Source organism: Periplaneta americana, chromosome 12 (genome assembly GCF_040183065.1).
Source record: "Periplaneta americana isolate PAMFEO1 chromosome 12, P.americana_PAMFEO1_priV1, whole genome shotgun sequence".
Classification (NCBI taxonomy): Eukaryota; Metazoa; Arthropoda; class Insecta; order Blattodea; family Blattidae; genus Periplaneta; species Periplaneta americana.
In genome coordinates, this window is record NC_091128.1 from 24,957,787 (window position 1) to 24,978,361 (window position 20,575).

Sequence of the window (20,575 nt, forward strand, 5' to 3'; positions counted from 1 at the left end):
TGTACAGGGGCATCATCTTGCTGGAATAAGATACCAACTTGAATTCCTCCTCCTTCCCCAGGGAATAAAGCACCACAAGCTGGAATTATTTCATTCTGTAGAAGGTTTAAACACAGTTCGGAATTTAAGTTGCCATCAATGAAAAATGGGCCTACAAATCTGCCGTCAATTATACCAGCCCAATCATTTAGTCTACTTTTTGTGGACGTTGTGTATGGAGTTCTATAATCCAATAGGGATTCTCTTTAGCCCAGTAACGGCAGTTGCGACGATTTACATTACTGTTTAGACAGAAAGTAGCTTCATCGGAGATTATGACTTTTTCACAAGGTTAGGGTTCTGGCTGAGCATGTCATTGAGGGTTTCAGAAAACTGAATACGTCTATGAAAGTCATCTTCACTGAGTTCTTGCAGCAGATATACCTTGTATGGGTGCCATTTGACTGTCTTATTACGTTGCATAAGGATTTTTGGCTGACATCATGGTCAACTCCAAGCTGGCGAGTCTATAAATGTGGTTTTCTTCTGCTGTTAATACAATAGCAAGAGCTTTTTCACCATCTGTAATTTGTTTTGGCCTCCAAGACTGTGGCCTATTTTTAATACTTCCAGTTTAATTGAACTTTATTAAAAAATTTAAATACCGTAGAATGAGTAATGTTTCTTTCTGAACGCAATTCATTAAATAAGATACAAACCTCTTCTTGTATCACCATAGCCGATCATCATTAATATTCCAATTCGTTTTCTTTCTGTAAGATTTGCCACGATTAATTAGTTTCCGGAAGATATTAGAATGAAATAACCATTGTTTTTCAATTGTTTTTATTAGCTTTATTGACATATTTCTATTAGCTTTGCCTGTAATTCTTAATCCAAAGCCTTCTCAAATTGATATTCTGAAGCATTAAAATTTCCCTTTGTTCAGTACATAAACAGTATATTAACATCAAATGAGGTAATTGTTACAAATTAGTTTATAAATGAGAACAAAAATATTGTGACAGTCGGGAGTCGATCACCCGTCCCACGGAGGGCGGGGCGCGCGTTGAGGGAACAAGGCGAGCGGAGAGATAGGAGGCCACAGCCACGCAAACTGGAGGGGAAGGACTTAAGGGAACGACAGCACGCTGGGTCGCGGCAGAGAGGGGGAAGTAAAGCAACTGCGACTGAGGGGACAAATCCAGAGAAGTTTCGGGAAGCGCCATCCTCTCGGCATCTGTAGATTATTCGCGAAATCGTACTTTCTGGAAACTACGGTTTAGTGATAAATAGGAGACGCGAAGAAAGAGCCAGCAAGTAGTTGTTAGTATTGGACAGCGAGTGAATCAGCAGCGCCCAGGAGTCTAGGGTTCGGCACGCGAGTGAACTGGAGCAGCATCCTGGAGAGTGCGGCGTATCCGGAGCCTTTGGTTCGACGTACATTGGACCGCAGTTGGGGGACCTGAATTCGAAGTTCAGTGGACTGTCTCTGGAAGTCTTGGGTTCGATATTCTGTGAACTTGAAAGAATGAGATAGAAGAACTAGCCAAGGCAACGAACAGTGAACTGAGAACTGACTGTTTTGTTTTGTAAATAGTGCTTTGTGAACATTAGTTGAGATTAGCAGTACATTGTTGTTCTCAATAATCCAAGTGAATTGTCATTGTCGTCTGTAAAGTGCAATAACGAATAATGTGTTCCTGTGTGGAGTGGAAATCCCATTGTTGACGGGAGTGTTTAAATTCAATTATAGAAAGTGACTATTGTTGTGACAATAAAAGTTACATTATTGTTTTGAATAAAAGTCACAACATGATTTTGTTACATACTGAGACCCGAGGAGTCCACAAATGGGAAAATAACTATATGGTGCAATTAAAAAAAAGACTCATTGGCACACTCTTTATAAATGAATAGCATAGTAATTGAACATATATTCAAAATATTTCTTCTTTGGTTGAAAGTTTCTTCATACAATTAGAAATAAGAAAGTTACAAGCACTGTTGCATACTTTTTACTCAGCCTGATAATGTTCACTTTTTAATAGTTTGATTAGTATTTTAAAATTTTCGTACCGGTAGCTTGCTTAATATGAATACTGCAAACTTATGAACTTAATAACGCTTAATAAATATATGTAGCTGTGTAGAACTCGTTCTAACATTTAAACTAGAAGCACGGGGTCTTGCAGTTGGTTGTGACAAATTTGAGCATGCTCGTCTATAGTGATTAAAAATGTTTAAGAATATCAAAATAACACGACATGCCTTGAACAACGCAATTTATTGTCGTGTTAAAATTTAGAAAAAAAAATGACACATTTCAAGAGATCACCTCTGTGTCCTTGTTTTGTTGCCACATTACCCAGAGATTATCCATTACTTGTTGCAATAAACATGGAATTTCATTGATTTCTTGCACTTCTGGCTGTATTCTATTCTTCAGATTCTAGATACAGTGTAGTCTGGTTTGAAACACCCTTTCTTTGAGGTATCCAATCAGAAAAAAAAGTTAGAGGCTGTAACGTCTGGAGATCAAGCGGGCCAGTTATTGTCGCCAAAACGAGAAATTAATAGTCAAAGTAAATTAAATATCAACAATCGCTGCTGTGTGTCTCAGGCAGTATGGTCACAATTCTGTCTTGTTGGAAACAAATTCAATGCCTGTTTAGTTCGTCTCTGAATGGTGTCTGTAACATTACTATACTTTTCACGATTCACTGTAATAACTACCTATTTCATTTTCATCTTGAAAAAAGTAAGGATCAGCGATGACTCTAGTAGGAACAAGACACCATTGAGTCATCTTTCCACTGTGTATTGGCAATTCGTGCACTTCCTAGAAAAGTTTTAATTGTTGCTGCTCTAATTTTATTGTATAGTTCTGCCAAATTCGTCAGAACCATGGTGTCATGAAGAACTTTCGGCAAGACTTCAATAAACCATAAAATACCGAGAACACATGCAATGTGTGGTAAGACTGTAATAAACCATAAAATACCGAGGGAATCATATGAAATGTGTCATTAAAAACAGTGACATGCCAATAAATTGCGTTGTTCAAGCTCTATCTTATTTTCTTTGGTATTTATAACCTTACAGTGATCTAGTCATCTGAAGTCAGATTGCTTAAATACGTTACTGGGCAGTTTTGTATGCAATGGAGGGGGAAAGGAACTAACCATCCTACCCATTATCTCCTGACTTGGTTGTCTCATGAGTGATGCTTTATTGGTATCATTTACGAGGTTTCAACCTGTCTTCAGACAGTTAGCTAAACAACAATAATCACTTCAGAACAACGTGCTGAAATTCGTCACAAACAACTATCGGACCCTGTACGTGCAAAGATATGGTAAATCAATGTAAAGGGTTTCCATCAGAGAAGACCGTTATGTCAAATGTCTCTAGAAATTACATACTATTTTATTTTTAATCTACAGATTTCGTCTTTATATTTCTTCTCGAACTAAACCAGTGGTGCAAATGATTGAATTCTCAAGATGTCGGGTCCACTCAATGTCGGACTTTGTTTAAAGCATTGGATGCAAAGGACGAATTTTGGTTATCCTTCGCATGATTATAATCCCTTATCTGGTTTTCATGCAATATTATTGCTGCTGTTATCTGTTACACGTTTACTTTGACTCGTTAAATCTATGACACCAAATAATATAGGCGTTCCCTGGAATAATAATTTAACGTACTTCACATCATATTGCCGTTTTCACCACATACTGAAACCTCAATAACAATCTCGCTCTCGAAAAAATATTTCCTTCCAGCAAGCAACAGCGCTGTCTAGAAACTTTTGAAAACTCTGCGAAATGCTTTTATTTGAGATCTAAAATATTTCATGATCCGTACCTCAAATTCAAGGTTTTCCAGTTTAAATTCTTGTTCCAGGGGACGCCTCAGTTTTTCTTGAACGCATTTTTATTTAAAAATTACTGCTTTTGAATAACTTTTAAAATGTAGGTAAATGAAAAGATAAAAGCACGTTTATGGTTATTCTTTTGCACATCAGCATTATAAAGTTTATCTCTAGTGAAAATCATTCATAATATGCCTCATTATTGTACCAGTGCCGTTAAATATTACCATTGCAACTAAAACGTCATGATTTATATTATGACGGCATAACATGTGCCAAAAAATTAATAGTATCAAACGATTTTCCGTGCAATAATATTTAATACAACGTTGTTGTCTTAGCAACGCCTTTCTTTATAGACCATGATATCAAACTATTCATCATTAAAAATTGGATGCTATTTCTTTATTAATTGAATATAATGTTGTCCAACAAAAAATAGTAATGACAAACTTTGCAATGTTATACACTTATTGCACTCATCACAAATAGGAAACATGCAATCAATAAATAATAATATTAGCCTATAAAGTTGTTTCAAAATAATTTCATTATACTATTATGTTTAGTGCTCTTATAGTACTTATATACAAGGCTGTAACATGTTTCGACATTATTACTAAGTTATTTCAATATGAATTTTTAAATATTGAATAGTGGGCTAACAGTATAGGCTACTTAAATTTAATTCATGGAGGAAATCGTTTCCAAGGCAGGCAACATGCAAAAATAGAGGTTAGAATATGAATATTGAAAATGTAGCCTATACTATGTAACTGGCCACAGTAATTTCACTTTACTAAAAAGAAGTCTAAAGTTATAAGATGTATGAAAGATAGATAACCTATAAGAAGCGTATGAAAATATAATCCTCAATGCAATTATTCGGCATGAACACAGAAAATCATTAAACTTGAGCTCAGAAAAGTTTGAGTGAAATTATGAAAAATATTGATAATGAAAAGTTTCATTAAAATTGTTTCGTACCTTGGAATATAGAGTACTCTTTCTGCCACTACAAAGCCAACTGTAACCACCACATTGGTCGCTGGTAGAAAGGGCAGTACCAAGAATAAACTGCCTAGGAGCAGGGGAGGATGCTTCTGTTGCTAAAACAAAAGAATAAAAAATTCCATATAACACTCTGCTTTAATGAAAAGTGTGACGTAAAAGGAGGAAGATAGAAATAATTTCTAAATCCTGTATGAAGCTGTATTATTTCTTTACTTTTGAGAGGTCTCTACAGTCTGCATGAATCAATTTTCTTTGGAAACGGTGAAAGGGATTAAGACTGACTTATTATTTATCAATTAATTGCAACGTACAATTTACATTAATGATGTTATGCTCCTAAATATTGGCCATAGAAGCAAATACTATATTACGATACAAGGTTGGGAAGTGTTTTTTACAAAATCGAGGAAAAGTTTTAAAAAACGGGCAGAGCGAGTTTTTTAAATTCCGAGATTTTGTAATACACTTCACAAACGTGTATTGTACAATATTTTTTGCACGATCTCATTTTTGAAATTACAAATACAATATATTTTGCAATGAAAATTTAGAGCAATACTACTCCAAAGCCTTCGTAAAACTGCAATGTGATGTACTGCATGTATTTATTGACACTTCAAGTTGGCAAACACCTGGTGGCAGTGGTAACTTATCACTGACCGAAACTATTCACTATCATTGTATACCATAACTTCACTGACTCACCACGCGTCACTTAGTTCAAATAAGACAAACAATTACACCCTTACACATACTTATAAACAGAACTGCATTAAACTGAACATTTGTAGTCTAAGACCCTCTTACAAGAAATTTTGAAATAAATTACAATTCAAATCAAAGGAATAACTCGTCAGGCTAAGTAAATGCATGTCATCTTAAATAATGTAACGCATCTTTTTTAATTTACACTTTATACACAACTGTTTAATTTACTTTTAAATCTCCTTAAGCAAGGACAGCCCTCAAAGACCGCTGCAGGTAGGACATTCCAATCATCCATAGTTCGATTTAAAAATGAGACTTTACCTACAATCGTTTTCTGTTTCCTGTATTTGATTTTAAAATCATTATCGCTCATACCATAGTATGTTGGCTTCTTTAATCGAGCCGTTATGTCTACCCATGCTTTTTGACCTAGGTGTGCTCTGTACAATTATGTTATTCTAGTTTTTCTACTCTGTTTTCAAACGTTTCCTATTTAAGTTCTTTTATCGCATCATTCCCGTCTTCTCTTTTACCTTTAACAAATTTAGCTGCCCTATACTGGATTCTTTTTACTTACTTACTTACAAATGGCTTTTAAGGAACCCGAAGGTTCAATGCTGCCCTCACATAAGCCCCCCAGCAGTCCCTATTCTGTGCAAGATTAATCCAGTCTCTATAATCATATCCCACCTCCCTCAAATCCATTTTAATATTATCCTCCCATCTACGTTTCGGCCTCCCTAAAGGTCTTTTTCCCTCCGGTCTCCCAACTTCTTGAACTCTTCTATTCCTTCGTACCTGTCGTCTCGCTTCACTTACCTTTCTTCCCACCATAATCTGAACACACGCTCTCGTCATGAAACAATACTAACAATACCATCCCATCGCACCTCCTCATACTCATCTTCTTTCACAATAGCCCTGCCAAGACTCTGGAATTCGCTACCTGCTAGCATCAGGGACTGTCGAAATAAAATTGAATTCAAACGAAAACTTACTAGGCACTTGGTCAGTAATTGATTACTTGTAAATAGTTTCTTTAGTCTATCACAAAATATTTTAATATTCAGTAATTTCATCACTATACAATTTTGTTATTCTAGATTTAATTTGTAATTCAGTAAATATAAAATATCCTTTGTTTCTCTATGATAAATTATCTAGCTTTAATTATTCAGGTAATCTTTTCGTACTTTGATTTTATTGTAATTGTAAATTTAATACTAACTGTAACATTATTTGTAATTGTAATTGTAAATTTAATACTAATTGTAATTTTATTGTTGATATTGTAGTTGGAATCTCCTGGTAGAGGGGCAGAGAAGGCCTGACGGCCTTAGCTCTACCAGGTTAAATAAATAAATACTACTACTAATACTACTAACTAACACTCTATATGCATTTCTGGATTCGCCCATACGTGCTACATGCCCTGTCCATCTCAAACGTCTGGATTTAATGTTCCTAATTATGTCAGGTGAAGAATACAATGCGTGCAGTTCTGCGTTGTGTAAATTTCTCCATTCTCCTGTGACTTCATCCCGCTTAGCCCCAAATATTTTCCTAAGCACCTTAGTTTCAAACACCCTTAACCTATGTTCCTCTCTCAGAGTGAGAGTCCAAGTTTCACAACCATACAGAAGAACCGGTAATATAACTGTTTTATAAATTCTAACTTTCAGATTTTTGGACAGCAGACTGGATGATAAGAGCTTCTCAACCGAATAATAACACGCATTTCCCATATTTATTCTGCGTTTAATTTCCTCCCGAGTGTCATTTATATTTGTTACTGTTGCTCCAATATATTTGAATTTTTCCACCTCTTCGAAGGATAAATCTCCAATTTTTATATTTCCATTTCGTACAATATTCTGGTCACGAGACATAATAATGCTCCAAGAAATTTGAATTTTTCCGCCTCTTCGAAGGATAAATCTCCAATTTTTATATTTCCATTTCGTACAATATTCTGGTCACGAGACATAATAATATACTTTTTCCTTTCGGGATTTACTTCCAAACCGATCGCTTTACTTGCTTAAAGTAAAATTTCCGTGTTTTCCCTAATCGTTTGTGTATTTTCTCCTAACATATTCACGTCATCCGCATTGACAAGAAGCTGATGTAACCCGTTCAATTCCAAACCCTGCCTGTTATCCTGAACTTTCCTAATGGCATATTCTAGAGCGAAGTTAAAAAGTAAAGGTGATAGTGCATCTCCCTGCTTTAGCCCGCAGGGAATTGGAAAAGCATCAGATAGAAACTGACCTATACGGACTCTGCTGTATGTTTCACTGAGACGCATTTTAATTAATCGAACTAGTTTCTTGGGAATACCAAATTCAATAAGAATATCATATAATACTTCCCTCTTAACCGAGTCATATGTCTTTTTGAAATCTATTAATAACTGATGTATTGTACCCTTATACTTCCATTTTTTCTCCATTATCTGTCGAATACAAAAAATCTTATCAATAGTAGATCTATTACACCGAAAACCGCACCGATGATCCCTAATAATTTCATCTACGTACGGAGTTAATCTCCTCAAAAGAATATTGGACAAAATTTTGTACGACGTCAACAAAAGTTATATTCCTCGAAAGTTACCACAGTTGGTTTTGTCCCCCTTTTTAAAAATAGGTACAATTATGGACTCCTTCCATTGTCCTGGTACAATTTCCTTTTCCCAAATAGCAAGTACAAGTTTATAAATTTCGCTATATAATGCACTTCCACCCTCTTGTATTAATTCTGCTGGAATTTGATCGATACCTGGAGACTTGTACTTTTTCAGATTTTCTATCGCAATTTCGACTTCTGAAGGCTCAGCAGTTTCTATTTCAATTTCGTCCCGATCATTTCTATTTGGCCTATGTACATTTAGTAGTTGCGCAAAATAGTTTTTTCATCTGTTTAGGATTGATGGAGAGTCTGCAAGCAAGTCACCATTCTCATCCTTGATCACGTTTACCCTTGGCTGATATCCCTTCTTAAATTCCTTTATACCCTTATATAAATCTCGAATGTTTTTATTTTTACTACTTGTTTCTACCTCATTCAGTTTTTCCTTCAAGTAACCTCTCTTTTTATTCCTAAGTGTACGACTTGCTTCCCGTCTTTCATTGAAATAATTATCTCTCTTCTCCTCAAATGGATCCTTTAAGAATTTCAATTTTGTCTGTTTCCTTCTATCTACTACCATGCAACAATCTTCATCAAACCACGGTTTCTTTTTCTTAGTTTCATAATAACCTATGCTCTGCTCAGCTGCAATTTTGATACTATCTCTGATATTTTCCCACACGCTATTAACATCTAATTCTTTCTCAACTTCGTCGGAACTTTCTAAAGTGGCAAACCTATTCGAAATTTCGACCTGATAATTTTGCTTAGCTTCCTCGTCCTTTAATTTCAAAATATTGAATTTAGTAATATTAACTTGTTGCTCTACTCGCTTGGCTACTGATAATCTTTCTCTTAATTCTCCAATCACCAAATAATGGTCAGAATTACAGTCTGCACCCTGAAAGTTCGAATATCTACTATACTAGTATGTCTCCGTTTATCTATCAAGATGTGATCTATTTGGTTGTGTGTCAATCCATTTGGAGAAGTCCAAGTATATTTATGTATATCCTTATGGGGGAAACTAGATTCTTTTTAAGGAATTTAAATGATATATTCTATAGAGATCCCAACATGTAGTTCCGTATTCCAATAATGGTCGCACTAATGTTAAATATGCTATTTCCCTCAGTTTGGGGCTAACATTTTTCAAGATTATTGTAATAAAGTGAAGTGTCCTCCATGCTTTACCCGTAACATTATCAACCTGCTCTCCCCAAGAAAGTTTGGAGTTTAAATATACTCCCAGATATTTACAATATAGTTCTTGAGGAATTACAACACCATTGAATCTGTAGTTAAACTAGTTTCCTCTTGGGTTTTAAAAAATGTTATAGATTTACTTCTAGCACCATTTATTTTCATCCTATGGATTAACGCCCAGTTATAAATTTTATTCAAGTCCATTTGAATAGTATCCTCATATAAACTATTTACAATCTTTCTATAGAGAATACAGTCGTCTGCAAATAACCTCATATTTGATGTTATATTTTGGCGTAAGTCATTTACGTATATTAAAAAGAGTAATGGCCCCAGTACACTACCCTGTAGCACCCCTGTGAACTTACATTCCCAATTTTCGATATTTGATGACTTACTCTAACTCTCTGGGTTCTACCTTTTAAGAATTCTTGAATCCATAGCACCACTCTTTATCTATTCCTAGCCTACTTAACTTATCTATTAATGTGTTATGTGGCCCTAGATCAAAATTTTTCGAAAAATCAATCACAACCGCATCAATTCTTCAGCCTCAAACTATCTCTTCAACTAGATTCTGAACCATCCATGTAATTCGATTATCACATGAGATGCCTTCCCTAAACCATGATGGTGGTTGTAAAACCAATTTTTCGCATTTAGAACACGACGAATATAATCCGATATCAAATGCTCCATGACCTTACATACGACAGATGTAAGGCTAATCGGTCTGTAGTCTGCGACATGTACTGTATTTCCAACTTTGTGTATGTTATGGATATCACTATAGTTGATTTCCAGTCATGGAATAGCTGCATTGTTTATGGAAACATTAAATATACTCATTAAGTATGGATGATAAATAAGTAACAATAAGTGCATCGTAATGGGTCTATTTCAGTATAGTTTTATGTTATGAAGAATGGTTTCCCTAGCAACAAGTTCCTGTGTGGGAATCCTAACTTTCAACGCCTAACAACAATTGCTGGAAATGCAGCAAAAACACGAACGAACAAAAATATATTCTTTCGTTGAAAGCGAAAAATTGTTTCAATCAATTATATTAAATTCTGAATTAGAACTTATATTTATTTCTGACATATTTTAAATATCATTTTTCCGAAATACAAAGCAAGACAACATGTAACTATTCTATATATTAACATTATGGAGAAGTGTCCGCCGAATTAGGTCTGTGGTAGCGTGTCTGCCTCCAGGATAGCCGGCCCGGGTACGATTCCCGGCGGGGTCCGAAATTTTCATGTAAAATTTCTATGTTGGGACTAGGAGAGATGGCGGTTCGCAACTTCTAATCACTAGATTGTGCACCAATATGAAGGGATTAAATCCCAAATCTCTCCGCAGTGCATATGAAGAGAAGGCATATGTCACTGTTGATAGCAATTCGTTCGTCGGACGGGGACGTTAAGCCTGGCGGCCCGCTTAGTGTAATTCGACAGGAGTAGGCTACGTGCCGTCACCTGGTTTCCCCTTCTCCCTTCCTCACCTTCATTATCGTCACTCATTCCAGACACTACACTTACACAAACACTTACACATACACTCACCCTAGTACACGACATAACTCTCCACAGATACACATCATGTACGGTGTGGCGCGCCGAAGTGGTTACAACTAGAAAAATGGGTCACATTCCTGCCATCTATTCGCAATATGTGGAACCCGAATCACGTAAAGTGAAGTGGGTAGACATTGATACATACATACATACATACATACATACATACATACATACATACATACATACATACATAAAACTGGCAAGTGGACTTTCACAAAGCGTAAATTAATGCAAGAACATGTGCATACATAATATATAAACTTTGTCAACGCTATAAATTTAGACGAGTAAACTTAGGATAATTTAATCTAGGATAGATTAGAGTAGGCACTAGTTATAGTGAAAGACTCAGATTTTCACAACAAAATAACAAACCTAGATACGCCTAGAAAGTGACAGAAACGAGACATAATGTGTTATATTGTAAACATACAGGTAGCAAGGCATGTAGTATTACCTTTATTGTAAAAATACATAAATACATACATACATACATACATACATACATACATACATACATACATACTGTACATACAGTACATACATACATACATACATACATACATACATACATACAGTACATACATACTGTACATACAGTACATACATACATACATACATACATACATACATACATACATACATACATACATACATACATACATACATACATACATACATACATACATACATACATACATACATACATACATACATACATACATACATACATACATAAGAGTACATAATGGAGAATGCAAGAAATAACAATAATAAATGTTATTTGCGTATATGCAGAATGGTCCATAAATTGTGAGAAAGACAGTATCTCTTAAATGCAACTATGTAGTTAATTTTAAAAAAATCTATAACAGAGAGGGTCCTTAACTCGGCGCTCCTGGTCGCTATGTGAGCATTTTGCTAGGTATGAAATCCAAATAGCAATCACGTCAAAGTGAAAGGTGTTAGGCCTAGAAGTTTGTCCCTCTCTCTAGCTGGCTATTGTTGATTATTACCTGCTAGAAGAATTTTCTTCGAAGAGTATGCGGTACTGTCTGGAGAAATATTGGTGTGACTAATAGCTCAGTTATGACAAAATAATTAAAGGGCTCCCTACAAATACGAGGTAGCTCTACTTTTACAAAGTTGTTGAAAACTACAAAAAAATATATAACAATTTCATATTTTAACAGAACTTCTTTCCTACTTCAGAATATGTCCTAAGTCCTACGTCTCTCTCCAATTTACATCAATTTTCTTCAGGATCTCCATATGTTTCTTTCAATCCACTTTGTAAAATGCCTTTTCTATGTCTACAAATACTATATACATTTATTTATACTTCTGCAGGTATCTTTCGTCGATTGTTCGCAGCAGTCCAATCGTTTCTCTCGTACTTTTTTTTTAATTTCTAAAACTAAACTGCTCTTTTTCCAACGTCGATTCAGTATTCGCAGGAAAATGTTCCCCCAATTGAGATATCAGGTATTATTTTCCTTCCGTTTTGGCAGCAACACTGTCTGTATGAAATTTTCAGGCCATTCACCTTTCACCTTTCACATATAGCTTGTAATACAAAAATACAAACAGATCGATGCTTATTGTTAAGCACTTGATACATATTGAAGCTGTCACAAATTCCCTAAACACGGTACCATTTGATGTGGAAGTTAATATGCCTTTAATAGTGTGTGAATACAGGTGAAATTATCGACTTGCGTCGGACATGTTCATGACATGAATGTTACATGTTGCATTTGCACGGCTGGAAAAGAGGGTATGTAGGTGTGGAAGTGTGAAAAACATGAATCGAATGAAGGGAACAATGACGATGCTGTTAATGTTCTTGTCGCTCTAGGTGTGAATCCGCAGGTAGGGCAACGTGAATTGACTAGAGACAGCCGCACTTAAGTACAATAGGTTATAAAGCAGAAGAAATTTTACTCTTGACGTTAGACCGCGGAATTTCTTTCTATTGTATATTTTTAGTCTACTGATTTGGTATATTGAAAAAGTAAATGTGGGTCTTTGTCGATCATGGTTTTTATGTTCTAATGAAGACAACTTTATTTTGCATATTTCAATGCATTTATTAACATCTTTTCTTGTTCTTCCCGAATTATTATCTAATTTCAAATTTGTCTCCGATAAAAAATAGAATAATTTCCAAGAATTATGTGACAAATAAAATCATTAATTAATTAATTACTGTTGAGGACGTCACAGTGCTGTGACAATGGATACCTTATCCCTAGCGTATAAGTTGGGTCGTTTTCCACTTTAACATGAGGCTAGACGTAGCCGTGTAAGTGTAATGTTTCAGGAGCCAGGGCGGAAATATGCTTCGCTTAGATGTCATTCAGGCTTTTATTCTCATTTCGTAGAATCATAAATAAATGTACTCGTATTTAGACACAAAGTGACGTAGTGTTGAAGTCATGAAACCTCTGCGACGACAATGCTGGTAGTCCACTCTGATTTCATAGAAACAAAACTGAATGTACTTATTTAAACATCCGAGACAATGAAGTCACTTGATACATCATGTAATGTCGAGAGATCGTTCTCGGCATTTAAACTAATCTAACAGATAAGAGAAGTTTCACAGTTGAGCGCTAGAGAAATCATTGGTAGTTTACTGCCATAATAATTACGTTAAAGGCAAAGGACGTTTAACAAAGTTGGAAAGCTATAAAATTAAAAATCTACCAATTAAAATATATGTATAAAATGAATTAAACATTTGTAGAAAAAAAGGCTTTAAAAATATTTCCATTCGTATCATATTATTAAACCAAATAAACATCTAATGTATACAAATACAACCACACAGGCGTATACAAATTCAAATGTAACACCTGCAACAACTTCTACATAGGACAGACAGGCAGATCATTTCAAACACGTTACAAAGAACACATCACAGCCATAACAATATTATAAAACACTTCCACATATCCAGAACACATCACAAATGCTAACCACACATATAGAGACATCAACACAGACATGGAAATTTTACACATCCAACCAAAAAGCCAGAAACTAAACACACTAGGAAAATACGAAAAATACAAACACATAAAACACATCCAAATTAAATTCTCAACACACAACTCAATTTCAGAACCCACACACTCTTTGACTTCACATTACACTACACAAACACACCCCCACAGGAAACAAAACAAAAGGCGCCAAGACCAGCAACAACCAGTTCTGATGATGGCCAATAGCATGTTAACAAGGTAACATAAAATTTAACACGTGAAAGACATATAATGCGTTTTCCAAAGTGATATAGTGTTAAAAGTTGTGTAATCAAGATGTTTATATATTTTACTTCATACATTTGAATTCTCAGCGCATATTTCAGAAACTTTGAAGGCAAAGTTACATGCATATTTTCAGGTTTTCTAGTGTATAGAAGTCCATGATCTACTTATCATATTACCCGCTTGCCCCAAGAACCTATGGAAACAGATTGTCAGCTATGCGTTTTGTTTGTGAATGTATACGGAAAGATATTGCAGAAAATGTTTAATGTGTAGGAAAATATTTTCTGATTAAGCCACGTTTTGGAACACAGGATATGACAATAAGGAAAACCTGCATTTTAAGCATAAAAACCCAAAATTGATCAGAACTGTGCCTTTACAGTATCATTAGTCATTACAAATTTTACGTTGTAATTAGTGATGGGTAAATTCCCGGGAAGTTTTCCATCGGAGATATTCCACTCCCAAGGAAGATTTCCGACAATATATCCCGAAAAATTCCCAGTCATCATAATGTAAGAGATTGTTAAATTTCTGTCGTATTATTAAAATCAAACTAAAAATTCTTATAGCAAGAAACTTTTTTCTATGTAAAACGTAGGAAACCATTACATATGAAAACAGAATTCTTATGTTTCTTTAATAATTATTAACTGTTTAAAACTAAAAAAAAAATACCTTTCTTTTTAGTCCATCAATAATTTTATTGTTACTTGAGGTTGGAGTTAAAAAAACACAGAGTAATGCATAAAAAATATAGAGGTCAATCTAAAAGATCTCTCAATCACAGAACGGTAAAATGGTTATCATGATGATAATTCTAACGTCATTCAGTGCAGCTCGCTAAACGCACAAAGCAACAGAGAGAAAGAATCTATCAGTGGTGGTGTCATAGTCTTCAGGTTTCACGAAACTATTCATATTTTACACAATGTAAGTATTTACATTGGAAAACAATAGTCTATTATTTTACCTGAATTTTTACAGTGCCACAAATATCTAACGTAATTTTCACAAACTGCTACTATCGCTCCATTAGAAAGTAAGTTTTCATCTGTTTAAGGGAATATTTTCTAGATATTACAATTTTAAGTTTTGAAGAAAAGTGTGCCGCAAATGCAAGCATTGCTGCTCTTGACAGCAAATAAGCAAAGCAATGAATATTTTACTTTTGGAAATATTACTCTAAATAAATCTAAACCAGATAAAGATTGCATTTAGTTTTCAAAAATATGTAGTCTTAAATCTCCTTCTTCCATATAACAGACTCATTCATTGCTTAACAAGTCGACAGGGTCAAGAGTTCAAACGTCTTCTGGTCGAATGTGGAAAATATAGTGTGATTGTCAGTATTTCCACGTCCTATGTTTTCCTTGTGTTGTAACTTGTAACTTTTGCCAAAGTAAAGAAAATTAAGAATAGCAAAATAAAATTCCAGCCCGGTAATATTCCCCAAAATCATTCGGAAATAGTCACAAATAAATTTATTCCCGCGGGAATTTTTCCAACAGGAATATTTCCAAGTGTCAGTTCCAGTTGTAATCCAGGTGTTTACATTTTTAAGGCACAGTTATATTAGAGACATATTGTTATTTCTCGGCTATTGATTACCTACACTCTTGGAAAATATATTCCTCAACATAAAAACGGAAATGTAAGACCAGCAGAATTCAGCCCCACCAAACTTTGCAAGATCTACACTTGAACTACTAAACGACAATGTCAGCGATGGCGGATTGGACGTGCTGGACCAGCAAACTCGCTGAGATTACGCCTAAGAATTACTTATTTTTTATGTTGTGCGATGGGGAAAATTTGATGTCTGCAGCACGTAGTCCCCAAGAGAATATCAAACAACGGAATATTATTTCTTCCGTGTTTCAAAATTTTAGAGAAAGCTTTCGTAAAATAATTAACAACATTTGAGTTGAAAACTTTCAGCACTTACTACTAAAGTGATATAAATAAATGGCATTCTAATTATATTATTCGCTCTGGATGTTGGGAAGTGTGAGTTATATGATTATTATAAAAGCTCAAGTTGGATTTCACTACGAGATAGGATGTTGTAATGTTTCAACCATAAGATGACCTTGAGATGGGTCTTGAACCTAATCAGTGGATCATTGTCAATGTCGATGATATGAGTAGAAACGTTGAAAAAATACTCGAAAACGCGTTCTTGCTAAGGAAAAAGAGGCTGAAGGAACTGACTATTTGAGCTCCAAGCTGTTCTTCATTTGTCTCACTCCGAGTTTCACCGTTTCTCTGAAGGAACTATAGAGAATTTTGAAGATTTAAAGTCGAAAATGAACGTAACCTATTAGATACCAAATGAGGGAGGAGAATCATGGCAGAACAGAACACTCCAAGTTTCACCATTCCTCTGAAGGAAACATAGAGAAGTTTTAAGGTCTAAAGCCGAAAATGGACGTACCTAATGTGTACCACATGAGCGAGGAGAAGCGTTACAGAATAGAACACTCCAAGTTTCACCGTTCCTCTGAAGAAACTATAGAAAGGTTTGAAAGTTTAAAACCGAAAATGGACGTACCTAATATGTACCACATGAGGGAGGAGAAGCGTGTCAGAATAGAACACTCCAAGTTTCACCGTTCCTCTGAAGAAATGATAGAGAAGTTTGAAAGTTTAAAACCGAAAATGGACGTAAGCTAATCGGTACCACATGAGAGAGGAGAAGCATTACAACAGCTATATGGCAAGTTTGCCGAAGATGTTAAAAGCCTGAACATTGAGTGGAACTGTCGCAGTCCTCGCAAGAGAAGAGTTCCAAGCCCTTACACTGTGCGATTAACACTCCAATAAACTCGCTCCAAGCACCGAAACAAATGTGCGAAACCCAATAACCCAATACTCTTATTTAAAGTATTTAATTTGATATATATATATATATATATATATATATATATATATATATATATCAGTAGCGGCTGGTGGTCAAAATAATGAGTGTGCTACAATCTCTATATCGGCCTACTGTATACACTTACATGTATTTATCTTAATTTGAGACTCGCCTAGTGACGAATTACCCTAGTGTTAAACGTTAAACCCTCCATCTTGGACATTATACTCTTTTCTATTGACAGTATTCTAAGAACAGTGAGGCGATCCTGGGACATAGTGTTCCTTAAAAATCATCTTTTTGGCTCAGCAGTGGTCATTGGTGTTGTACCAAAAATATTTAATAACTTCGTTACTTCACAGAATGGATCCTGTGAATTGTTGGAGGCTATGCATTGTAACAATTGAACAGCTCCATCTATATTTCGGAAGTCGAGTCTTCCATATAGAACCCCAAGTTGTGTCTTTAACAGTTTTTTGTTCAATACAGTATAGCTGTTGACAGCAACTTCAAGTTCGCGTTCAGGAAAATTATGCAAAAAATTGTAAAAAATTTGCTGTTTAACAATTTTCTTGCGTCTAGGTAGCTTAAAGACTGGAAACGATGAGTAGTTTCCTGAATTATACGGTCACATACTTCCTTGGCTTCAATTTTCGGATTCCATTTTCCGTCGCTTGCTGACTGATTCAGGAAGAACCTCAAAAAACTGGTAGATGGCAGCAGCAGTCGGACACTTGAATTACCAAATACATTGTACATAGTTCCGAGTTCTTCCACAAACAAGCATTCTTTCGTTACGCTTTACTTTTGCAATCTCCAAGCTGCGTTGTGCTGAAGCTGACTACAGCACTTCCCCGCGTAAAAATAACCAATCAGAGTAGTGATTTCAGCTTCGCACATGCGCAATAATTATCTATATTCTCATGTAAGTTCTGAGTAGCACAATGTACCCCCTGAGGCACCAAAGAGCGAAGAGCGAAGACTAAACACTCTATAACGCGTCATGAACATAACCACGGGAAATTGTCAAATGACAGATTAAATACTATGGCATTGCAAATACATTATTTAAGTAAAAATTATCATTGTGCTGTAGCACTGTAGCACATAAGGATATATATATATATATATATATATATATATATATACATATGTGAACTTTGTGGGGAGTGAAATGTAGGACTCAACCCGACATTTGTCTTAGCGTTTTAGGGAAACCACGGAAAACCACAGAAAGGATGAGTTGTCTCTATTAGCAGCAAGTGCTTAGTAACGGATATACGTATTTCCCATATGTAACGGAGCTCATATTAAAGTGGAGCCCAGTAAAATACAAAACGAGAGTAGTGTTACAAAATTAATAATGCCAAACAGGTTAAAGTTAAAATCATAAAAATCATAATAAAATTTGTCCGTTTTGATTTTGATTAATTAAATAATTTGTATTGTCGTTTCAAAATAAATACCGATTACTTTTTCACTCTGATGTATTCTGTTTCATGAAGGTATTTACGTAGAAATCTCTAAATTTCTTTGTCACAATACCATAGAACCTAATTTTTTTTATAAAAATCCCAGGTTATACAGTGTGGTAAGGGATTAGGTACAGCAGACAACAGTAACATTTTTGGAAATATTCAAAATTTGTTTCCTCCATTACTGTATCTTGTACAATGATAAAAATTGCTATGTGTAAAACACAGAGTAAATGACTAAAATCATGATTACTGACTAGAGTCAGTAATCATGATTTTAGTCATTTACTCTGTAAACAACAACAACGGACGTAACATGCACGACACATAATCTTGTCGTTCACTTTGGAGTAAAGTGAAGACTCGAGTCGATACAGTTTTATATACTTCCTAAAAAGATACTATTTTGGAAATGACGGTTTTGTTCGCAACCTCCACATATAAAGCGACGTAACTATTCCATTTTCTCGTTTTCCTTTTCAGACTTCGAGACCAGTGTATAATTAATAATTTACGTGCAGGTTAAATTATTCTCTGAGATGCACCCAGAGATTAGTTTTACACTTTACGCATTCGTTTCATTCGGGGTAAATTTTAATTCGTGTCCTCCGACTTTACAAGAGTAGGTTTAGTCCAAGAGAATAGTTCTTTGTAACGGATCCAGCAAATACGTTTTCTTCCTGCTTTCCTAGAGCTGACACGTAGCTTCGAATCTCTGGATGTTTCAAGCAAGTATCTTAAAAATACGAATTTATTTAGCTATGTCATTTCTTTTCATTACACACGTACATTTTGTGGACATTCAATTAGAGTATAAATATAATTTTAGTATAACATAATTAGTAATATGATACGTACATTAACAGTGGTTTTAAAATAAACATTTACATGAAATAATAAAATATATACAAGAATAAGATCCGTATATTAACTATGATTTTATAATAAATAATTACATAAAAGACAGAGGGTTGTTTCCGATCTCTGATAACGAATTTGAATGAAGTGATGTGCGTCAGGAATCACACAGACAGCTGAATTGCGACGAGAGGTGACAGACCAGTAGTGAGTGATTTCATAATCAGAGTGCACGGTGTATCACAGTTGCAATGGCCAAGAAAATATAGTCTTTTTGGGAGCGGTACATAACTCTTTCCGATGCCAAGTACAGTTACGTGAAAATCATAGAAACCTGCAAAAAAAACGTGGTTTCGGTATTTCCAAGAATGGCATCTCGTGTGTACCTAATAAGACTGGCAAACCTGGGATGGGATTAATTACAGAGTGGAAAATACAAGCAAATACACCCCTCGACACATGCCGCCGCATCCCACGAGATGATACAAATTAATTCCATTCGAGCTTTACCAGTCTTATTAAGTACACAGAAGGTGCCTTTCTTGGAAATAACGAAACCTCGTTTATTGCAGGCTTCTTTTATTTTCACTTAACTGTACTTGGCATTGGAAAAGGTCGTTATGTACCTCTCACAAAAAGGCTCGATTTTCTTGGGAATTTCTGCTGTGAGTCGCCGTGCACTCTGACTATGAGATCACTCACTACTGGTCTGTCATCTCGCGCCACAGTTCAGCTGTCGTGTGACACCTAACGTACTTGATGTCATTCAAATTAGTTATCAGAGATCGGAAACAACCTTGTAATACAATATACTGTACAAGGTAAAAGTGAACAACCCTGAAGATATTCAGAGCGAATAGTTCATGTTGTGTGCAACAAAAAAGTGTAATAACATGTCGGTGGAAAGCTAATGGTTTTGTCACAAAAAAAAAGTATTTTTCTTCCCTTAGATGTTTTTTCCAAATGTTGAACACCCTTTTATTCTGTAACTATTGTGAGTAGAATTGTGATTTTTGTCCATATCGATAGAAAATCTAATAAAGAATCATTTTTATTCTTCTACCGTATTTCAATAGCGTGGATGGTTTTTGTGTAAA

General features: G+C 35.1%; 1 protein-coding gene across 1 annotated transcript in view; it reads right to left on the reverse strand.

Moving 5' to 3' along the window:
* The window catches only part of LOC138710217 (protein O-mannosyl-transferase TMTC1-like), a 1,461,941-nt gene that overhangs the window by 389,725 nt on the left and 1,051,641 nt on the right, over positions 1-20,575 (reverse strand). The window contains exon 8 of the mRNA XM_069840877.1: positions 4,844-4,965. Within this exon, the coding sequence (XP_069696978.1) occupies positions 4,844-4,965 (122 nt within the window). The remainder of the gene's footprint in view (positions 1-4,843; positions 4,966-20,575) is intronic.